This window comes from Pristis pectinata, chromosome 4, assembly GCF_009764475.1.
Source record: "Pristis pectinata isolate sPriPec2 chromosome 4, sPriPec2.1.pri, whole genome shotgun sequence".
Lineage (NCBI taxonomy): Eukaryota > Metazoa > Chordata > Chondrichthyes > Rhinopristiformes > Pristidae > Pristis > Pristis pectinata.
Genome location: NC_067408.1, coordinates 97,956,633 through 97,979,679, shown reverse-complemented (window position 1 = coordinate 97,979,679; position 23,047 = coordinate 97,956,633). Strand labels below are relative to the sequence as shown.

General features: G+C 40.1%; 1 protein-coding gene across 2 annotated transcripts in view; it reads left to right on the top strand.

Moving 5' to 3' along the window:
* tfg (trafficking from ER to golgi regulator) overlaps positions 1-23,047 on the top strand; it is a 95,993-nt gene that overhangs the window by 68,629 nt on the left and 4,317 nt on the right. For both annotated transcript variants that reach the window (XM_052014160.1, XM_052014159.1), the window contains 2 exons: positions 367-507; positions 20,125-20,214. In XM_052014160.1, coding sequence (XP_051870120.1) covers positions 367-507; positions 20,125-20,214 — 231 coding nt within the window. The remainder of the gene's footprint in view (positions 1-366; positions 508-20,124; positions 20,215-23,047) is intronic.

Below are 23,047 nucleotides of genomic sequence, written 5' to 3'. Positions count from 1 at the left end.
ATTAACTAATATATGTTATAACGCATTTTCTATAGTGCATTAATTAATATGCTAAATAAGCCAAGGGACAGCGCACAGCCATCCTTTTCTCAAGACATGCACCCTCCCACCTTCCAACATTGAATGTAACATTCTAAATGAACAGGCAGATATTTGACAAGGGTCTGGAGGGATATGAAATCATAGGTAAATGTGATCAGATTTACTTGTTTGTACAGGGGGTGACTGGTTGAGTCCAGTTTCCATGTTACAATGTCTCTGTAGTCAACATGTATATTTTCAGTAGGGTTCTATCATATTTTAAATGTTGCCCCTATGGCTGAATATTGTACTTGAATTGAATGTCTATTATCCAATGTATTTCAGGTCCTCCTACTGCACCAGTCGATGAAAGATCGGGAACACCAGACAGTATTGCCTCTTCCTCATCTGCTGCTCATCAGCCTGGAGCTCCACAGCATCAGCAGTCCTACACAGCAGTTCAGCCTCAAGCTGGCCAGATGGAAGGTAAATTGTCTAATAACTTTCCAACAGACTCTCAATTACTACTAAATTACTCCACAAAAGCTTGTAAAATTTCAAATTTAAATGATCTGTGCATTCAGATTTTAATTTCACCAGCAAAATACATTTATATGTGAGAAAGCCTTGATGCCGCATAAGAAAGTGACATCAAACTATTATAGAAAAGTTAATCCCAAGCATTGTTGTCTTTTTAACCAGGCTTGGGATCTATTCACCCAGCTTTCAGTTTTTGAAGTAAATAGGGCAAAATCAAGAAGATAATTAAAAATTCAGTAAAACCTTTTTGTGTGAGAAGAGTGTAGCACTTGAAAACAATGACCTGGAACTTCCACTGACAAGCGAACTGCCTAAGGTCATCAGTCATTTTCCCTGGCATCAGGCTGTTTCTTCCAGAATGGTGTCAGGAACCAACTCCCATCTGATTGGCATTATCTCCCAGAATAGCTTTGACAGCCGGTGACACCCTCTACCAGCTGTTACTGAGATCGAATATCTTTAGCTTTAACAAACACTTAACCCTCTGGAACTATTCAAAAATAAACAAAACTATTGTTTTAATGTTATTTCTTTAATTAATCACCTAAAAGTAACTAAATATATCTAAGCTAACTGAGTAAAATAAATAGGTTTACTTAACTGTTCTGCAGTTCATTTGATTGGGACAACTTTACCTTGTGCAGATTGCATGAGCAAGTTTCCTGCCCTATGGTAAATGTATTGACAGTACACAGGATATTTAGGGCTGTCAAATATTTGTAGAATGGCTGCCCTTCATGCTGCATTCGGGAATCCTGAACTTCTGCCCAGTTAGGTATGTAAAAGGCAGCTTGTCCATGTGGATCTGCTGATTTTTCAAACATAAATGTCTCTTTCCTTATCTGTTTCCACCTATCACTCACCAGCCTCTGTCTCTAAACTCCCATTCGCCACCTGGCTCCAACTGCCTATCATCCCACCCTTATCAGACTCCACTTATCACCTTCAGCCACTGTCTCTACCTTCCCCTTCCCCTCCCCTCCCTCCACTTGGCTCCATCTGCCCGTAATCTCCCACCTCACCTAATTCCACCTATCACCCCCCCATCTAACCCTCTACACTCTCAGTCCTGGTGCACCATCTCGACCCTAAACATTGGCCATGCCTTTGCTTCCACAGATGCTGCTTGACCCATTGGGTTCCTCCAGCATTTTTTTTGCTCCAGATTCCAGCATCTGCAGTCTCTTGTGTCTCCAAAGAATCTTCCCTACTCTGCCTTTATCTCCTCTGCATTTACTTTCTTTAGTAGCACATTTAGTATACATTTATTAACAGGAAGGGGAAGTTTATTAAAAAGAAAAACATTAGGCTGTTGCTCCAGAATTTAAAAGAGTTATCTTATAATCAAAATTTCCCTAAACTGAATTAGAAGTTTGGTTTGGTTCTAGAGACTGATGTACATCATGAAACCAGTTTCTCTTCCCCCTCATAAATTGAGTAGCACCACCTGTAAAGATCCCATTTTATGTCCTTCAGACTAAGTCACCTTGGATCTTGAGGTGAAATGGCAGGAAACTTGCTGTGCCATTGAGTCAAAACTATTTAATACCGCAGAAGTGAAAATCATTCTGTATAAATTCCTTAGGGTAAAAGTCCTTTTTATGTAATTGAATGGCTTCATAAAATATGGAATGGTGATTGTTACATACTTCTTTTTGCTCTATTCCATTAACTTTTCTGCCTGTCATCTAGGCAAGGTTTTCTAAAGCTAAATACTGACTAAACCAAAGACGTTGTCTTTGGTCGTTAATGCCAATTTTCAAACCTTGCTACTAGTCACTCCACATAGGAGGCTACACATTATCATCACTGCCCCCTTGGATAGATTGATAATGATGCTGAATTCTGATGGTACAATTTAAAGTGGTTGAAATGTCCTGACATAAATAACAAAATGAAGCCAGATGTTCAAATAGTACACTTTGAGTGGATGTGCTAGATTCTAATGACTCAATTTTGAAAACTATAAATGCATTTATTTAATCCAATTACAGCACATGAACCAGTTTTGCAATCATTAAATATATGCATGTACTTCAATTCCCATCAAATTTTTGGTCTGAAGCTGGTTTCATAATTGATATAATGTTCCAGTGCTGAAGCATAAACATTACGATATTTCTTGTTGGATTGAATCTGCTGGTCAGCAAATAATCAGACAGCTTCAGATGTTGAGAAATTGGCATGGTCCAAACAAAATGTTATGGTTTAAAAAAATGTTTTAGTGGACATTCAGAATGTCACATTATAAACCCCTTTTTCAGTTTACATTTAATGGTGTTTATTTCAATGCATGGTAACTACTCAATGTTGGACATTTAGAATCAGCCTATAATGCAAAGTGTTTTCTGTTGCCTGCAGCATGTGTACAAATTATATATTTCCAGGAATATGCTTCAGAAAGAAAAAAGGAATCTTGCTTTTAAATAGTACATTTCATGACTCCCAGGCATCTCAAATTGCGTAACAGCCAATGCCCCCATTACTATAGGAAATGCAGCAACCAAATTGTGCACAGCAGTGTCCCACTGGCAGTATTGTACTAGTGACCAGAAAATCTGTATTGTAGTTTAATTAAATATTCATCAGAGCACCAGGGGTACATCCTCTGCTCTCCTTGAATAGTGCCATGGAATCTTGCATGTCCATGTGAGAGGGCCAGCAGGGCCCAAGCGTATTATCTCATCCTAAATAGTGCCAGTCGTGGTCATGTGCTTAGGTGCTGCTTAAATCAATGGGTCTCCTGACGCAGGTGAGTATGCTACCAATTGAGCCACAGCTGACATATCAGGAAAACCTATTTGTATATTAAAAGAAGCCATTATGTGGTTGTGCCTTTTATGCTCACTGCCTGCTATCTCAAATTATAATCAGTCAAGTCAGGCTATGAAAGTGTGTTCCATCTCCATTTTTAACTACTTCACCCCTCCCTATTTCAGTATTTCCCAAGTTGAACATTTTTTTTTACTGCCTCATGTTTGTCAGAGTCACTTTGCTCCAGTACAGGGGAAGGGAGGAAAGATGATTAAGGGATTCAGACTAGAAGTTTAGGGAAAGGCGAACACATACAGTAGCATGCAAAAGTTTGGGCACCTCTGGTCAAAATTTCTGTTACTGTGAATAGCTAAGCGAGTAAAAGATGACCTGATTTCCAAAAGGCATAAAGTTAAAGATGATACATTTCTTTAATATTTTTAGCAAGATTACTTTTTTTATTTCCATCTTTTACAGTTTCAAAATAACAAAAAAGGAAAAGGACCCGAAGCAAAAGTTTGGGCACCCTGCATGGTCAGTGCTTAGTAACACCCACTTTGGCAAGTATCACAGCTTGTAAATGCTTTTTGTAGCCAGCTAAGAGTCTTTCAATTCTCGTTTGGGGGATTTTAGCCCATTCTTCCTTGAAAAAGACTTTTAGTTCTGTGAGATTGTTGGGCCGTCTTGCATGCACTGCTCTTTTGAGGTCTATCCACCGATTTTCGATGATGCTTGGGTCTGGGGACTGTGAGGGCCATGGCAAAACCTTCAGCTTGTGCCTCTTGAGGTAGTCCATTGTGGATTTTGAGGTGTGTTTAGGATTGTTATCCTGCTGTAGAAGCGATCCTCTTTTCATCTTCGGCTTTTTTACAGACAGTGTGATGTTTGCTTCCAGAATTTGCTGGTATTTAATTGAATTAATTCTTCCCTCTACCAATGAAATGTTCCCCGTGCCACTGGCTGCAACAAAAGCCCAAAGCATGATCGATCCACCCCCGTGCTTAACAGTTAGAGAGGTGTTCTTTTCATGAAATTCTGCACCCTTTTTTCTCCAAACTTTCCTGCGTCCTCACCACAAAATTCAGCATCAGAAGTTTGCAAAGGAACATCTAAACAAGCCTGAGGCATTTTGGAAACAAGTCCTGTGGACTGATGAAGTTAAAATAGAACTTTTTGGCCGCAATGAGCAAAGGTACGTTTGGAGAAGAAAAGGTGCAGAATTTCAAGAAAAGAACACTGCTCTAACTGTTAAGCACCGTGGTGGATTGATCATGCTTTGGGCTTGTGTGGCAGCCAGTGGCACGGGGAACATTTCACTGGAAGAGGGAAGAATTAATTCAATTAAATACCAGCAAATTCTGGAAGCAAACATCACACTGTCTGTAAAAAAAAAAGCCGAAGATGAAAAGAGGATGGCTTCTACAGCAGGATAACGATCCTAAACCCACCTCAAAATCCACAATGCACTACCTCAAGAGGCACAAGCTGAAGATTTTGCCATGGCCCTCACAGTCCCCTGACCCAAACATCATCGAAAATCGGTGGATAGACCGCAAAAGAGCAGTGCATGCAAGACGGCTCAAGAATCTCACAGAACTAGAAGCCTTTTGCAAGGAAGAATGGGCTAAAATCCCCCAAACGAGAATTGAAAGACTCTTAGCTGGCTACAGAAAGCGTTTAGAAGCTGTGATACTTGCCAAAGAGGGTGTTACTAAGTACTGACCTTGCAGGGTGCCCAAACTTTTGCTTCGGGTCCTTTTCCTTTTTTGTTATTTTGAAACTGTAAAAGATAGAAATAAAAAAAAAGTAATCTTGCTTAAAATATTAAAGAAATGTATCATCTTTAACTTTATGCCTTTTGGAAATCAGGTCATCTTTTACTCGCTTAGCTATTCACAGTAACAGAAATTTTGACCAGAGGTGCCCAAACTTTTGCATGCCACTGTACATTGGAAGCATATATGCGAGACTTTGAATGGAAATGGGAGGTTGGAGATGAAGTGGCAGTTTGCAAGGTTGACAGATTTTTTTGGAGGGTAGCAGTAATGACAGTTGATTTGAAGGAGATAGAATTGTTTAAGCCGTTATAAAATGTAGCAGTAAGGCCATATGATTAGCAGTTTAGCAAGACCCAAGTCGGGAACATGGGCTGGATGGATCTCCAGGACAGGATAAATTTGGGAAAGCTTGTAAGGCTGTCGAAAATAAACTAGAGAAAGATATGAGTTTGAAGTTAGGGCTAGAGAGATATCATTAAATGTTTGGCCCAGTGAGGGAGATGAAGTAGGGGAAACTGCAGAGTAGTAGATTTCATTCCTAGTGACAAAGAAATCATGAGCTCCTTACACTTATTAATGATGGTGACAGTGGAGGAAACGGGTAGATGAAGAAGGTAATTTGCAAAAAAGGCTTTTATCTTCACCTTTCAGGACCATGAGAAGTTAAGAGCAAGGCATTATTGTGCTTTATGTGGTTCACTGTTCAAGGCTGCTGTGTACCTTTAAAATGAGTGGCATTAAGGGATCTACCAGAGATTTTTCCCTGTACTTGTAATATGCATTCAGAAACAGATGGTTTGTCTCCTTGTATGTGACATGTTTAGCAGAAGTGTTGGAATTATCGATTACCTACATCCGTACTGTATGACTTTATTAGCTAACACTGGAGGTCACATGGGATGTTCCTCAATACTTGCATAAGGTGTAAATGGTGTACTTCCGTGCCAATACCAAATATATGCCATCACCACTGCAGGTTGCTGTCATGGAAATGTTCTAGATGTTATCACTTGAGTGCATCTGTTCTTGGATTTATGAGAATAAGCTGGATTGCTATTAATTGAAGAGGCACTGTACAAGTGGCAGGAGAATACAAAAGAGGGAGGAATTGGAAAGTTGTCATAAGAAAAATTACCATGTTTATACATCAGCCTATGTGGGGAAACAGTCCATCTATACCCAAGTGATTTTGGCATGATTTTAGAGTTGATAGAGGGAGAAAAATTCATTTAATATGTGATTAAGATTGCTAAGCGAGAAATAGTTTGGCAGTCAGAATCTGCTTTGTGAAATCTGCGAAACTGCATTGTTGCTCATCGAAGGTAATCATGCATTGTTTGTTAACGAAATCTCTCTCATTTACTTCACATATTATCAAATGGTAGTTTGCATGAAAGCTAAGGTATTTAAGGCAGAACCAATGTATTTTAGTGTAAGTGTTGCCAACTATAAATTTACACCAGGTTCTTGTGAAAGGTGACTTGCAAAACTTTGGCACTACATTTTACTGAATCTGATTTCCAGGGTGAAGATTTCTATTTCATAAAATAGACTAGGTCATGGTTGTTATGTTTCTGATTTGGGAGTGCTTGGTGGTGATAGTTTTAAAAGCAGTTTGACGTTCCCATGTTGGGGCAGACTAAATGTCTAACCAAATGGAGAGAACCTATCACCTAGAAATTCAGTGCTCCCAAAACGAAGTGTTAAAATTCCATAGCATTTTGCTTTCATGCTGGTTTTATATGTTGTTCAAGGATTATGAAGTTCATTTTATGATCCTAGTGCAAAGCCTTCCTTGTGCAGAAAGTGCCACACTTGACAAAAAAACAACATCCAATAGAAACTCTCACTACTAATAGAGCCATACAGCATGGAAACAAGGTCCTTCGGCTCAACTCGACCATGCCAACCAAGCTGCCCATCCAAGCTAGTCCCATTTGCCCACATTTGACCCATATCCCTCTAAGCCTTTCCTATCCATGTACCTGTCTAAATGTCTTTTAAATGTTGTTATAGTACTTGCCTTAACCACTTTCTCTGGCAGCTTGTTTGATATATGTACCACCTTCAGATATCACCATCCTGAAGGAATGAGGAGCAATGGAGGAAAAGTATCACAACCTTAGCAAAAGTGAGACCACTGTAGTCTACACTTGTTACTGATGTTTATTGCCTTGAACATTGGCACCAGCAGTACGTATAGTGACAAAAATGTAAATAGTGTTTATAAGTACAGTGGCATGATTTTTTTAAGGTTTTATTTAAGTACACAGTCTTGCAAATATTTCATCTATTTATGGCAAGTGTTATCCGTCTTTTCATATCCAGTCTTGATGTATGCTGTATTGCAAGGATGACATTATGAACATAGAACAGTACAGCACAATACAGGCCCTTCGGCCCACAATGCTGTGCCGACCTTTAAACCTCGCCAAAGACTATCTAACTAACCCCTTCTTCCCACATATCCCTCTATTTTAAATTCCTCCATATGCTTATCTAGTAATCTCTCGAAATTGACCAATGATTATGTTATTCAGCTAACAATATTTTGATCTGATTAGACCAACAATTTGATTTAAATTGAAGAATTATTATTGTACATGTAACATATTTAAGTCCATATTCCATGTTATTAATTTTTTAAGGTTTTATTTAGATAAAGTCTTGCAAATATTTTATCTCTATAAATGAAACTGTAAAATATCTAGGGAGCAAAGTAACTTCAAAGTTGAACAAGTTCTTTCAGTAACATTGCATGATTAAATCTATGAAAAGGTTTTTATAACAAAGTCCCCCAAATCATTGAAGCTGACTGGACATTGTTGACAGGAGAGGAACAGGAGATTGTGAATTTGTTTTTTAGGGCGATTTAGCAAGTAAAAATAATGGTATCTGGGAAAAGGATGGGATTTACAGCAGCAGGTAGCACTTGGCAAGGGCAAGGAAGTTGATCAATAATTCAGAATGAAAGTGACTGTGTGCGCATCAGGCAAACATGTGAGTTTGACATTGTAAGTTCACCAAAACACAGGGATTGGGCGAATGGTGAAATACCATCCCTTTAATGAATTTCTGGGAAAAGATAGATAAATCTAGCTACAAAAGGTAAGCAGGAGCAAATATTTTGTTTGCCATCTTGAATAAACAAGCAAATATACAGTTGGAGCAGTGTCATGATAATTTGTTAGTATTGTGGCAAAAGTATTGTAAACTTATATCCTTGTCTTTTGAACGTCCTAAATATTCAAATAGCTAAGCACCAAAGTTGCATTTTTGTGGTGCAAATTTAATAACCTCATTGCATAGTGCTACAGCTATTATAAGTTCCAGCTGTGTGGTCACAATGTTTATAATGTGTTGCGAAGGGACAGATCAACTCAAGTGATGCAAATTAAATCCACATGAATTAATTGGAAGAATAATACTTTGATTAAGATCTTTTGTATTTACTTTTGTTTTATATAATGGATTTCTAAAATGATAAAAAGTATCTTAACGGTTTAAACAAAATGTCAATAATAGCAGAATTGTAAGAGAAATTCTATTAGTTTGAATATAATAAGCTAAAACTGAAATATGGTGTTCTACAGGGATCAGTGTTAAGGCAACTTATCAACATTTACAAAGGTGACATGGGCTCTTAATTGGAATAAAACACCAGGCAACTAGCACTTCAGAAAATTTGGGTAGAAATTTGTCATCGGCTGCTTTCACAATGAAGCATGATGTATGCTGCTTTTGAAATTTTATCCCCTAAAGTGTAAAACGTCATGGATTACAGATGCACATTGAACACAAGTGTGCAGGAGCATTCCATGCATTAAAAATTGAAAGTAAAGTACTGTGATTTATCTCTCAAAGAATAAAATTAAGAAACTAGGAAGCTTTTTTCAACTTGTGTAGAACATTCAACGTTTTGTGTACATTTTTAATTAACATAATTCAAAAAGGATAGAGAAGCACAGGAGAAAAGTGCAAATGGATATGAAAAACTCAGGAGGGTATCATTGGATGAATTTGTTTTTTTTTTAAAAAATCAAGTATCTTGAAAGATCCTTAGGATTTGACAGGGTGGTCATGGAAAAGGCCTTTTTATCTGTGAGCAGTTCAGAACTAGATGTCCTAAATATAAGATATAAAAACAAAAAAATGCTGGAAATACTCAAGGTCAGGCAGCATGTGTGGAGAGAAAACATTTAATTTTTCAGGTTGATGACCTTTCATCACAATTGAAAAAGTAAGAAAACAAGCATGTTTCAAGTTGCAGGGAAGAGGAGAGTGAAGAAAATGTCTGTGATGTGGTGAAGAAGAACGTTGACCAAGTGACACGCGTTCCGTTGATACCACACAAGGGAGGATGATGAATGGTTGTTAATCACAATTGATCTGCCCTGAGCAATATACATAGAGGGAGATAAAATGGAGGCAGTGGAGAAAACAAAACATTTCTGGAACTATGAGATACAAAACACAGTAGCTGTTGGTGATTCGTAATTACAGAGAATGCTGGAAATACTCCACAAAGCAGACAACATTTGTGAAGAGGCAAAATGATTGATGTTCAGGGCAGATTCAGTTACCTGAGGACTGGCTAGTTCTGACACAAACAGGAAAGGCTAATTATCTTTACATTTTGAAGTCAGTATTAAACCCTGTGGTAGTCATTTGGCAAGATGTGATCAGAGGTGTCTTGTAATCATCTGTTGGAATAATTAATTCCTTTTTAAAAATGGCTTCGACAGATGCACAAGTGTGGTTGCCTCTGCATCTGGAAAATTAGATTATAAGGAAATGTAAGTCATGATACAGCTTGACAAAACCCTGGTTAGATTATGCCTGGAGTCCTGTGGGCAATTCTGGGCATCACATTTTAGGATGAATGTATTGTTCTTGGAGGGATTGCAACATAGATTTAGCAGAATGATACTTGTACTTCAAGGATTAATTTACAACAAGAGATTATATAAACTAGGATGGTATATCCTTAAATTGACAAGGTTAATGTGTAAATTGAGCAAAGTTTCTAATGTGTTAAGAGGAATTGAGAGATTGGTTCATTGGTTGTAAAGTACTTTGAGGTGATTTAAGGCCATGAAAAATACTATGTAGATGCAGAGAATATAATTGAAAATGAAAGTCCTTCATTCTTTTTGTTCTCGAGAGAGAGAGAGAAACTATTTTTTGTTTTGGATTCCAGAACTGGGGACATAGTTTAAAAAATTAGCAAAGGAGTTCAGGAATGAATTTAAGAAGCATAACCATAAGACACAGGAGCAGAATTAGGCCATTCGAGTCCGCTCCGCCATTCGATCACTGCTGGTTTATTTTTCCCTCTCAACCCCATTCTCCTGCCTTCTCCCTGTAACCTTTGACACCCTTACTAATCAAGAACCTATCAACCTCCACTTTAACTACATCCAATGACTTGGCCTCCACAGGTAATGAATTCCACTGGCTAAAGAATTCCTCCTCATCTCTGTTCTCAAGGGACGTCCTTCTATTCTGAGGCTGTGCCCTCTGGTCCTAGACTCTCCCACTAATGGAAACATCCTCTCCACATTCCACTCTATCCAAGCCTTTCAATATTCAGTAGGTTTCAATGAGATCCCCGCTCATCCCTGACTCCACCGAATACAGGCCCAGAGCCATCAAACGCTCCTCATAGTTAACCCTTTCATTCCCAGGATAATTCTTGTAAACCTCCTCTGGACCCTCTCCAATGCCAGCATTTCCTTCCTTAGATGTGGGGTCCAAAACTGCTCACAATACTCCAAACATGTTCTGACCAACGCCTTATAAAGCCTCAGCATTACATCCTTGCTTTCTTATTCTAGTCCTCTCGAAATGAATGCTAACATTGCATTTGCCTTCCTTACTACCAACTTAACCTGAAAGTTGACCTTTAGGGAATCCTGCACTTGGACTCCCAAGCCCCTTTGCAACTCCGATTTTTGAATTCGCTCCCCATTTAAAAAATAGTCTATGCCCTTATTCCTTCTACCAAAGTACATGACCATACACTTCCCTACGCTGTATTCCATCTGCCACTTCTTTGCCCATTCTCCCAACCTGTCCACGTCCTTCTGCAGACTCCCTGCTTCCTCAACACTCCTACCCCTCCACCTATCTTTGTATCATCCGCAAAGCCATCAATTCTGAAGCAAGTCCAAAGGTGGCAGCAGTTTGAATTTCTCATTTGTAAATGACATTTGTTCACTTTAATTCTGCGATTGATAGGTTTTTAAAGAGATATTTGCAAAGGTGAGATGTTGGTTGAGTTCCAGATCACCGTGGTCTTATTAAACGGGCTAATGAGTGAAAACGTCCTTCTCCAGTCCTTGGGGCCCATAGAGAATAGATGGTGACAGGTGAATAGAATTGTATTCCATAGAAAAGTATACAAAACACTTCTATTTTAAACATTACATTTTGTTTTTTTAATTACTTTTGTTCAATCCAGTAAAAAAAAAAGTAATGATATTCTCTCTCTTTCTCGGATAGTTTCTCTGTTTCTTTGTTTCTCTTTTTATTTAAAGTAATGCAGTAGGTAATTGGTTTTGTAATTTTTCCAGTGGGAAAGTGTAAAGTTCTAAAGCATCTATTTTTTTCAAATATATATTGTAGATAAATTTGAAACAGATTTATTCAACAAGTACCAATGTTTCTAATCCCCAAAAATTTGTCAGAAATTCCATAATAGAACTTGCTTTCCAACTTTTCCATACAAGGTTCAAAGAATGATAAATGAAAAAAAATATTGGAGGAAAGACATGGTAATATTTAATACTTCTATTTTCTTTTTGGAAAGGATTACACACCAAATGTGTGGAGAAACAGTTGGCTATTTCATGGAACATTACAGCACAGTGCAGGCCCTTTGGGCCACGATGTTGTGCCGACATTTTATCCTGCTCTAAGATCTATCTAACCCTTCCCTCCCACATAGCCCTCCATTTTTCTGTCATTCATGCGCCTATCTAAAGAGGCTCTTAAATGTCCCAAATGTATCTGCCTCTGCCAGCAGTGCGTTCCATGCACCCACCACTCTTCTGTTTTGAAAAAAAAAACTTACCTCTGACAACCCCCTTATACCTTCTTCCAATCACCTTAAAATTATGTCCCCTCATCTTAGCCATTGTTACCCTGGGGAAAAAGTCTGACTGTCCACTTGATCTATGCCTCTTATCATTTTGTAGACCTCTATCAAGTCACCTCTCATTCTCCTTCAGTCCAAAGAGAAAAGCCCTAGCTCACTCAACCTATCCTCATAAGACATGCTCTCCAATCCAGGCAGCATCCTGGTAAATTTCCTCTGCACCTTCTAAAGCTTCCACATCCTTCCTATAATGAGGTCACCAGAACTGAACACAATATTCCAAGTGTGGTCTAACCAGAGTTTTATAGAGCTGCAACTTTACCCCAAGGCTTTTGAACTCAATACCCTAACATACGCTTTCACACCATACGCCTTCTTAACAACACTATCAACCTACGTGGCAGTCTTGAGGGATCTATGGATGTGGACCTCTAGATCCCTCTGTGCCATCAACCTTGTATTCTGCCTTCAAATTCGATCTTCCAAAGTGTATCACTTCACACTTTTCCAGGTTGAACTCCACCTACCACTTCTCAGCCCAGCTCTGCATCCTGTCAATGTCCTGTTGTAACCTACAGCAACCTTCTACACTATCCACACCACCACCAATCTTCGTGTCATCAGCAAACTTACTAACCCACCCTTCCACATCCTCATCCAAGTCATTCATAAAAATCACAAAGAGCAGAGGTCCCAGAAAGATCCCTGTGGAACACCACTGGTCACCGACCTCCAGGCAGAATACTCTCCATCTACAACCAGCCTCTGTCTTCTATGGGTGAGCCAATTCTGAATCCACACAGCCAAGCTTCCCCAGATCCCATGCCTCCTGACTTTCTGAATGAGCCTTCCATGAGGAACCTCATCAAATGCCATACTATAATCCACGTACACCACATCCACTGCTCTACCTTCATCAATGTGCTTTGTCACATTCTCAAAGAATTCAATGAGGCTCGTGAGGCATGACCTGCCCCTCACAAAGCTGTGCTGACTGTCCCTAATTAGCTTATGTTTCTCCGAATGCCCACAAATCCTATCTCTAAGAATCTTCTCCAGTAATTTGCCCACCACTGAAGTAAGACTCACTGGCCTGTAATTCCCAGGGTTATCCCTACTCCCTTTCTTGAACAAAGGAACAACATTTGCCACCCTCCAATCATCTGGCACTACTCCTGTGGCCAGTGAGGATGCAGAGATCATCATCAAAGGCACAGCAATCTCTTCCCTTAATAACCTTGGATATATCCTGTACGGCCCCGGTGACTTATCTGTCCTAATGTTTTTCAGAAGTTCCAGCACATCCTCTCTCCTCATGTCGACATGCCCTAGCGTATCAGCCTGTCGTACGCCATCTTCACAAAAGTCAGGGTCTCTCTTACTGGTGAATACTGAAGCAAAGTATTCATTAAGGACCTCCCCTACCTCTTCCGACTCTAGGCACATGTTTCCTCTTTTATCCCTGATCTGTCCTACCCTCACTCTAGTCATCCTCCTATTCTTCACATACGTGTAGAATGCCTTTGGGTTTTCTTTGATCTGACTCACCAAGGAATTCTCATGCCCCCTTCTAGCTCTCCTAAGTCCATTCTTAAGCTCCCTCTTGGCTACCTTGTAACTCTCCAGGGCCCTGTCTGATCTTTGCTTTCTAAACGTTAGTTAAGCTTCACTCTACCATCCTTACCCTGCCTCAGTAGGACAAACGTATCCAGAACCCAATGCAAGTACTCCCTAAACAACCTCCACGTTTCTGTTGTGCACTTCCCCAAGAACATCTGTTCCCAATTTACACTCCCAAGTTCCTGCCTAACAGCATTGTAATTCCCTCTCCCCCATTTAAATACTTTCCCATATCGTCTGCTCCTATCCCTCTCCAAGGCTATGGTAAAGGTCAAGGAGTTATGGTCTCCAAAATGCTCTCCCACCGAGAGATCTGAAACCTGATTAGGCTCATTGCCTAGTACCAGGTCCAGTATGGCCTCTCCTCTAGTTGGCCTGTCCACATTACTGTGTCAGGAATCCTTCCTGGATGCTCCTAACAAACTCTGCCCCATCTATCCCCTTTACACTAAGGAGGTGCCAATCAATATTAGGAAAGTTGAGATCACCCATGACAACAACCCTGTTATTTTTGCACCTTTCCAAAATCTGCCTTCCAATCTGCTCCTCAGTGTCTCTGCTGCTATTGGAGGGTCTGTAGAATACTCCCAATAGAGTGATCGCTCCCTTTCTGTTTCTGACTTCCACCCATACTGACTCAATAGAGGATCCCTCCAGGACGTCCTCCCTTTCTACAGCTGTGACACTGTCCCTGATCAGCAAAGCCACTCCCCCACCTCTTTTACCTCCGTCCCCATCCCTTTTCAACCTTCTAAACCCCGAAATATCCAGCAGCCATTCCTGCCCTTGTGACAGTCAGTTCTCTATAATGGCCACCATGTCATAGTTCCACATACTTACCTATGCTCTAGGTTCATCACTCTTGTTCCTGATACTTCTCGCATTAAAGTAGACACCCTTCAGCCCATCCACTGACTGTAGTGTTACCCTTTCAACTGCTTCTCCTTCCTCAGTCTTTCTACACTCTGCATCTACTCGTACACTAAATGCATCAACCTCTGACCTATCACTCGGGTTCCCATCCCTCTGCCAAACTAGTTTAAACCCTCCCCAACAGTTCCAGCAAACTTGCCCTCAAGAATATTGGTCCCCCTCCAGTTCAGGTGTAACCTGTCCCTTTTGTACAGGTCGTACCTTCCCCAGAAGAGATCCCAATGATCCACAAGTCTGAAACCTTGCCCCCTGCACCAACTTCTCAGCCACACATTTATCTGCCAAATCAACCTAATCTTACTCTCACTGGCACGTGGCACAGGCAGCAATCGAGATTACTACCCTTGGGGTCCTTCTTTTCAGCTTCCTACCTAGCTCCCTATATTCCCTCTTCAGGACCTCATCTCTTTTCCTACCCATGTCACTGGTACCCATATGTACCACGACCTCTGGCTGTTCACCCTCCCCCTTCAGAATGCTGTGGACCCGATCTGATACGTTCCTGACCCTGGCACCTGGGAGGCAACGTACCATCCAAGAATCTCCTGTCTGCTCCCCCCCCCCCCCCCCTTACTGTGGAATCCCCTATCACTACTGCTCTCCTCTTCTCCCCCCTACGACCAGGCTCAGTGCCAGAGACCTGGTCAGTGCGGCTTTCCCCTGGTGGGTCGTTTTCCCCCCCACCCCCCCAACAGTATCCAAAGTGGTATAGCTGTTATTGAGGGGAACGGCCAGAGGAGTATGCTGCACTACCTGCCTGCTCTCCCTCCTTCTCCTGGCAGACACCCACCTGCCTCCTGCAGCTGAGGAGTGACTGCCTCCCTGTAGCTATTATCTATGAACTCCTCGTTCTCCCGTAGGAGCCGAAGGTCATCCAGCTGCAGCTCCAGTTCCCTAACGCGATCCGTAAGGAGCTGCAGCCAGATGCAACTCGTGCAGATGTAGTTATCAGAGAGACTGGATGTCTCTCAGAACTCCCACATCTCACAAGGTGAATACACCACTGACGCTGGAGCCATTCTCACTACTCTAGCCTGGCACTAAAGGAAAAACCAGAGAAAGAAAGAAAAACTCACCAGAGACTTACCTCCGCCTCCTCTCGGTGAAGCCCCTCAAGCCAAAGCCTCAAGTGCTCCACTTTAACCCTGGTCCACTCACACAGTGGCCGCTATGCTTATACCTACTTTCCTTTTATTCGCTGCTGTTAATTAGTCAATCAATTATTGATAATTTGGAAATGTGCCTCTTAGACTCTTGCAAGGTGAAACTCACAAGCACACGCACAGAGACTCACCTCTTTTCAAAGCTCCCACTCCAAATCTCGCTGCAACTCCCGACTCTACAAGGTGAAATTCACAAGCACAGGCACAGACTCAGTAGAGAAGTTTGGAAATTTGAATGGAACTAATGAACACTTGACAACAGATGGGTGACTGTTTCTCGTTACAAGGGATTTTTGGATACTGTCGAAGCACCTTTGCCCTGAAAGTGTTAGAGATGTTTTCTTCATCAGAGTGCCTGGCTGCTGTGGTTTGCAGTTCTGGCAGTGTAGCCCAATGGAAATTGTTGACTAGGCACAGATGTGGCTGCAGCAATATTGTTTCAACCATAGGCGATCATGTTTTTTTTAGAAAAAGTAATATTTGCATTTGTGTAGTTACTTTAAGGAACACTGGACACTTTACATTTACGTGCTTCTGAAGTTTATTGTAGGAAACACTACAGCCAATTTGCATGCAGCAAACTCTCACAGGAAGGAAAAAGACTTTATGCTCATTCGTGTAATCCACACAAGTTTAATAAATATCTGGAGAAACAAAGGACTGCAGATGCTGGAATCTAGATGACAATGTCAGGGTTAGTGCAGAGGGAGTGGAGAGCAGAGCGTTCAGAAGAGGTAAGGTTGGAGTAGGTGACACTACAGCCAACTTGCATGCAGCAAACTCAGATATTTAATAAATATCTGCCAGCTTCTGGTAATATAAAACTTTTTGATAAATGAAGAGATTATGGGAGGAAGGTGGTATTCAAAAAATAATGTGGCTATTCTAAAAGAATGAAAGATGAAATTTAATGTGGCTAAAAACTAATCAAAGGTGCATTGGTAAAGGAACTTGACTCAGTAAATGAGATCTAATTCACATTAGTCTAAAATGGAAGAGGATTGTTGTGAATTTGTGGCAAAGTGCATTGGAACTGCTGTCCAACTGTGATCAATTCCAGATGTACTTTTGTGTATTATCAGTGGTTCAGATGCATACGTAATAGGAGTAACATCAAAAATTTGTAATGTACCAACATTGAAGGTAATAGCTCATTCTTTAAGGGACTACATGGATAGAGGACTGAGCTAAAAATAAAAATTTGTCTATCGGTGCAGTTTCTGGATAGAAAAGGTAACGACAGAGCTCTGAATGGAAGAGAGGGTGATGGAATGGAGGATATGTAGAAATTACAGTCTTCAGTTTGTTAAACAGATCATCTTGTGTTGAGAAACATAGGTAATTCTCTGGCTGATGGAATTCGAAGTTTAGTTACAGTACTATGTACAGTATTAGGCTCCAGAAAGGATCTGAAAAGGTCTGAGAAGGTAGATAAAATAATCAGTTCAGGGTTTGAGATTGGAATAAAGGAGCCAGTTATAAAAGATTTAGAATGGAGTGCAAGAAAAATAACTTGTTTACACAGTGTTGTGAGGTAATAAAATTCACTTGTACATCAGCATGAACAGTTTACTGATCTGTTTCTGTTATGTTTCATCTGTGCAAAGACTATTCGCATCCCAAATAATGTTAACAAATTTTGTTTTTGTTTTCCATGATTTTCATTAATACATTGGTGACTTACAGGGAAAACGTGTTTTCTGGTTAAAGGAACTTTCATAGAGCATCAGCTGCACCAGTTCTTGATTACACGTTAGAACATTCATCATGATGTTTATTAGTCATATGGTTTTTGTGTACATTCCAGAAAGGGGGATTAAAAAGATTTGGAATATCCAAACAGTTACAAATTCAGCACCAAATATTTCATGCATTTAGATTCAAATATTTATTTACTCTATTTGTTTGGATAACTAAACATGGTTAAAACTGGGTACAGCTAAAAAGAAAATGAGGAAGCCCCAAGGAATCCCCTTCCTTAATGATGGCAGAGTACTAAAAACGAGGCTGAAGCATTCACGGCCAAGCTTAGCCAGAAGTACAGAGTTGGATGATTCATCCTGGCTTTCTCTTGAGATCCCACTGTTATAGAAGCCAGTCCTCAGCCAATTCTGTTTACATGACATCAAGAAACAGCTGAGAGCAATGGGTAGCAAACAGGCCGTGAGGCTACACAGCATCCCAGGTGTAGATCTGAAGCCTAGCTGCTCCAGAACAATTTCTCTCTCCAGCCAAGCTGCTCCAGTTTGATTGCAACAGTACCAACCACCTGATGATGTGGAAAGTTGTTGAGGTATGTTGTTTTTGCAAAAAGCAGGATAAATCCAATTTGGCTAATTACCACCCAATCTGTCTGCTCTCAATTGTCAGCAAAGTTATACGAGGTGTCCTTGATTTATTGTCAAATAGTACTTATTCACCAATAGTGTGCTTGCAATTACCCAGTGTTTTGCCAGGACCTCTTCTTCCAGATCTTATCGTGGCCTTGTTGCAAACTTGGACCAAAGAGTGTGGCAAAACCTGGATATCCTTCAGGGATGGCTTGATGAGTGGCAAGTAACAGTAGTGCCTTAGAAGTTGCCAGATAAGGCCGAGAAAGAATCTAACTGCCCATCTTGAACATTACCATCACTGAGTCCCATAAACATCCAATGATCATCATTGGCCAAAGATCCAACTGGACCAGCTGCATCAATGCTTTGGTACAATTCATTTTGTAGCAATAAATGATAACATTCTATTAGCTTTCCTGTTTAATTGCTGTACCTGCATACAAGTCTTTTGAGAAAATTACACTGTCACCCAAAACACTCTATGTCAGAACTCTGCTATCTGTCAATTCAGATAATATGATCTCTATTTTTCCTGGCAAAATAGACAGTTTAGAAAATTCAGCACGTTCCCAATGACTCTTAACAATTTTTGCAGCTGCTCTGCCCAAGACTTCAAGAAATTGCAGAGAGTTGCGAATGCAGCCCAGTCTATCAACTTCCTCTCCGTTGACTCTGTCTTCACTTACCACTGCTTCAGGGAAGCAGCTAACATAATCAAGGATCCTTCCCACTCCGGTCATTCTCTCTTCTTCCCTCTCCCGTTGGGCAGAAGATATGAAAGCCTGGGAGCACAAACCACCAGGCTCAAGAACACCTCGTATCCTTCTCTTATCAGACTCTTGAACAGACCTTTCATATGCTAAAAAGTGAACTCTTGATTTCCCATTCTACCTCGTCAAGGCCCTTGCACTTTATCTGTCTACCTGCACTGCACTGCACTTTCTTCGTAACTGCAACACTGTATTCTGCATTCTGTTTTCTTTTTACTACCTCAGTGTAATTATGTATGGCACGATCTGGATGGCACGCAAAGCACAAGTTTTTCACTGTATCTTGGTACATGTGACAATAATAATCCAATACAATATCAATACATTTTCTCACTTTTTACTCCATTTGCCAACTCATTGTCCACTCATTTAACCTATTTATATCCTTTTGTAGCCTGCTTTACTCTTCTTCACCACTTACTTTACTGCCCATCTTTGCATTAGCAAATTTACCAATTCTATCTTCAGTACCTTCATCCAAGTGATTTATTTAAATTGTGAAAAGCTTATCTGTGATTGGACTTGCATTGCTGAATTTAAAGTCAGTAAAGATAGAAATTAGCTCATTCCAAATACTAACTTGTACCACCTATGTACCCAAAGCCTCATTTCTTTCCCTGCTGGAAAAGAAATCAATCTTTTGAATAAATGTCCTTGGTAGGGTGTGTTCAAGGATATGAGGGTGGTGGTGGGGTCAGATTGTTTCATTGGCTTTTTAATTTAACAAATTAGAAAACTTCACAATTGTCAATATGAATTTCAAGACTTGGTGAAAATCCAGACCTTTGGCTTGCAAGTAGTAATTGTAATGCTTTGTTTTTACAGGGCTTATCTTTGAGTACGTGAACTGGTGTAATCCAGGAGTCATTTTACTTCGTAAACCATTAATGTGGGTGACAAAGTAATGTCATTTGCTTTTCTGAGACATCAGCTATAGGAAAGGAAATGAAAGCCCTGAAAGATGGGTCTATTGGTCATTTAAACTAAAATGTAAAATTGCTTCTTGCCTGAATAAGGTGCATTCTGGACATGTTCCTCTGTCAATATTTTGTATTTATGTGTAACCTTATAATGCTGATATATAATTGAAGGCAAATGCTTTTTGTTGAATAGGTCAAATGTATCAGCAGTACCAACAACCAGGGTATACACCTCAGCCACAACAGCCACAAGCTCAGCCACAGTATGGGCCACCGTACTCAGGTGAGTAGATAGCAATAAAAGGACAAAATCATCAGCACTGCATTGAATTCTGGTTCTTTCCACAGAAGTACTGATTTTGAAATGTTTGTTTTGTTTGTTGAGTATGGAAAGGAACTGGAGTGGAAATCCAGCTCGCTTTTAAATAATGAGTAATTAACCATAAAGTGCAAAAATATTAATAGCTTAAGCTGACAATCACATCGAGTCATAGAGTGACTTTGGCCCAGGTCATCCATGCCAACCAAGGTGCCTTTCTAAGCTAGTCACATTTGCCTGTATTTGGCCTATATTCCTCTAAACATCTTATCCAATATACATGTGTAAATGTCTTTTAAATCTGCCTCAACCACTTCCTCTTGCAGCTCGTTCCATATACCCACCACCCTCTGTGTAGAAAAACTTGCCCCTCAGGTCCCATTTAAATCTTTCCCCTCTCACCTTAAATCTATGCCCTCTAGTTTTAGATTCCCCTACCGTTGGGAAAAAAACTGTGACCATCCAGCTTATCTATGATCCTTGTGATGTTATACTTTTATACAAGGTCACCTCTTGGCCTCCTTTGTTCTAGGGAAAACAGTCCCAGTTTATCCAGTCTCTCCTTATAACTCAAGCCCACCAGTCCCAGAACGTCCTTGTGAAACTTTTTCTGCACCCTCTCTAGCTTAATCACATCCTTCCTGTAGAATGTTAACCAGAACATGTGGATGTCACGTCACATAAAATTTCAATATGTGGAAAGTATTATCACAAATTTCACCTTTTTAAGTACAGCAACAAAGAACCTGACTGGTATCAGATGGGATTTGTACCAGCATCATTTCATTGTGGGCTTGCACCTTTTCCTCAGGAGGTGATTTCCACAGGTCAATAAGTAAGCAAATCTGCTTCTAACATATAAGTGAAGTCTGATTTAAAAACAAAGGGTAGAGTTTCCACTTTGGGTGGTGAAGGTTTCAGAGATGAGGCAAGGCTTATTCTCCTTGGAACACAGGTTGAAGGGGAGTTTGAGTTATTTAAAATCATGAAGCATCTCGATGGAGAGGAACCTTCCCCATTAATAGAAGGGTCAAGGACAGTGGATGGAGAATGAATTGAATGTGAAGCAACATGAGGAGAAACTTTTTTGCGGCCGAAAGTGGTTGAATCTGGAATGTACTGGTGGGTTGGCGGAGGGGTCATGGTGTGCAGTGGAGGCAGATTTAATTGTGGCTTTCAAGAGCAAACTAGATAAACTTCTATGCTGTAAACCTTTTGGGATTGCAGACAGGAAATTGCACCCAAAATACAATTGGATTTTTTGGATCATAGCTGAGGTTCCTGCTAAATAAATTTTGGCATGATCATAAACATATCTGTTGTGTAGCAGTACATTTGGGGAATTTGTACAATATAATTTTATTCTCCATGAAAAAGCATTCCTTGATGTACTCATAACCTGGTATAGTTTGATTCACGCAGCTAGAAATGGCTCTGTCATCATATTAAAGACCAATTAAACACAAGGCCACAGTAGCTTTTTTAATGAAGCTACTGTGGCCTTGTGTTTAATTGGTCTTTAATAGTCACTTTCTTATTAAGGCAGTTTTGTTTTAAGTACATGATTCATAAAACATACACTATTGTCAGCATGTGTGGGAAAATAAGCAGATTTTAAATTTCCTGCTCCAGGGTAGTTTGCCAAATTTTACAATTTTAACCTGGTGACAGGATTTGTTTTATGGCTTGGGCCTGATATGGGCAAATTGAACCTTGAACCAATGTAAAAGATCACAAAAAAAACATGAAGGTAAGTGGCCTAAGGCATAACTTGTATTTAAATTTCCCTGTGTTTTTTTTGTGCTGGTTTGCTGAGTGGGTTGGGATATAACTAGAAATTGCAAGTAATTCTTTTAATGCTGTTGTAGTCATTATTGGCTATGCGATTATATACACATCTCTTCATGCTACAGAGAATGGACATTGTCATTGAGTAAGTCTCCTTGCTCAAGTCCTCCACGTCCTCAAATTGTACTGAGGATGAAACAAAATAGACAAATGCAAACAGATATGAAGAGGAAGAAATGGAGGCATAATTAATTAGTCCATATAGCAATGCTTACATTGGATGAAGCTCTAGTCAGATACTACATATTGGTTCCATTTATTGTTAGCCAGTAAGTTATGAGAAAAATATTCTGTGACAATATTGTAAGACTAGCCAAATAAATGAAATGTTGGAATTATTGGAGCAAACTGTACATTTAGGTCTTGAAAGGAAGCAACTAAAAGAGAATATCTTTGATATTTTTGCTTTTATGTGGTACCACAATTTCATTATTTTAAACATAGAACCATATAACACAGGATCAGGTGCTGTTTGATGTTAATCTAACTAATCCCATCTGCCTGCACATTGTCTATATCTTTCTATTCCCTGCTTGTTCATGTGTGTGTCTAAATGCCTCTTAACCATCACTATTGTATCTGCTTCTACCGCCTCCCTCAGCCATGCATTCCAGGCACCTAACACTCTCTGTGTGGTTTAAAAAAAACTTGTCTCATGCATCTTGAAACTTTCCCTCTCTCACCTTAAACCTTTGCCCTCTAGTATTTGACATTTCCACCCTGGGAAAAAGACTCTGACAATGTACCTATCTATGCCTCTCATTATTTTATATACTCCTATCTGGTCGCCCCTCAGTCTCTGGCTCTTAAGAGAAAACAATCAGGTTTGTCCAACCTCTCCTTATAGCTTATACACTCCAATCTTGATAACGTTCTAGTGAAATTCTACACCCTCTCCAAAGCCTCCACGTCCTTCCTGCTGCCATTGTTATTACAAACATCAGAGGTC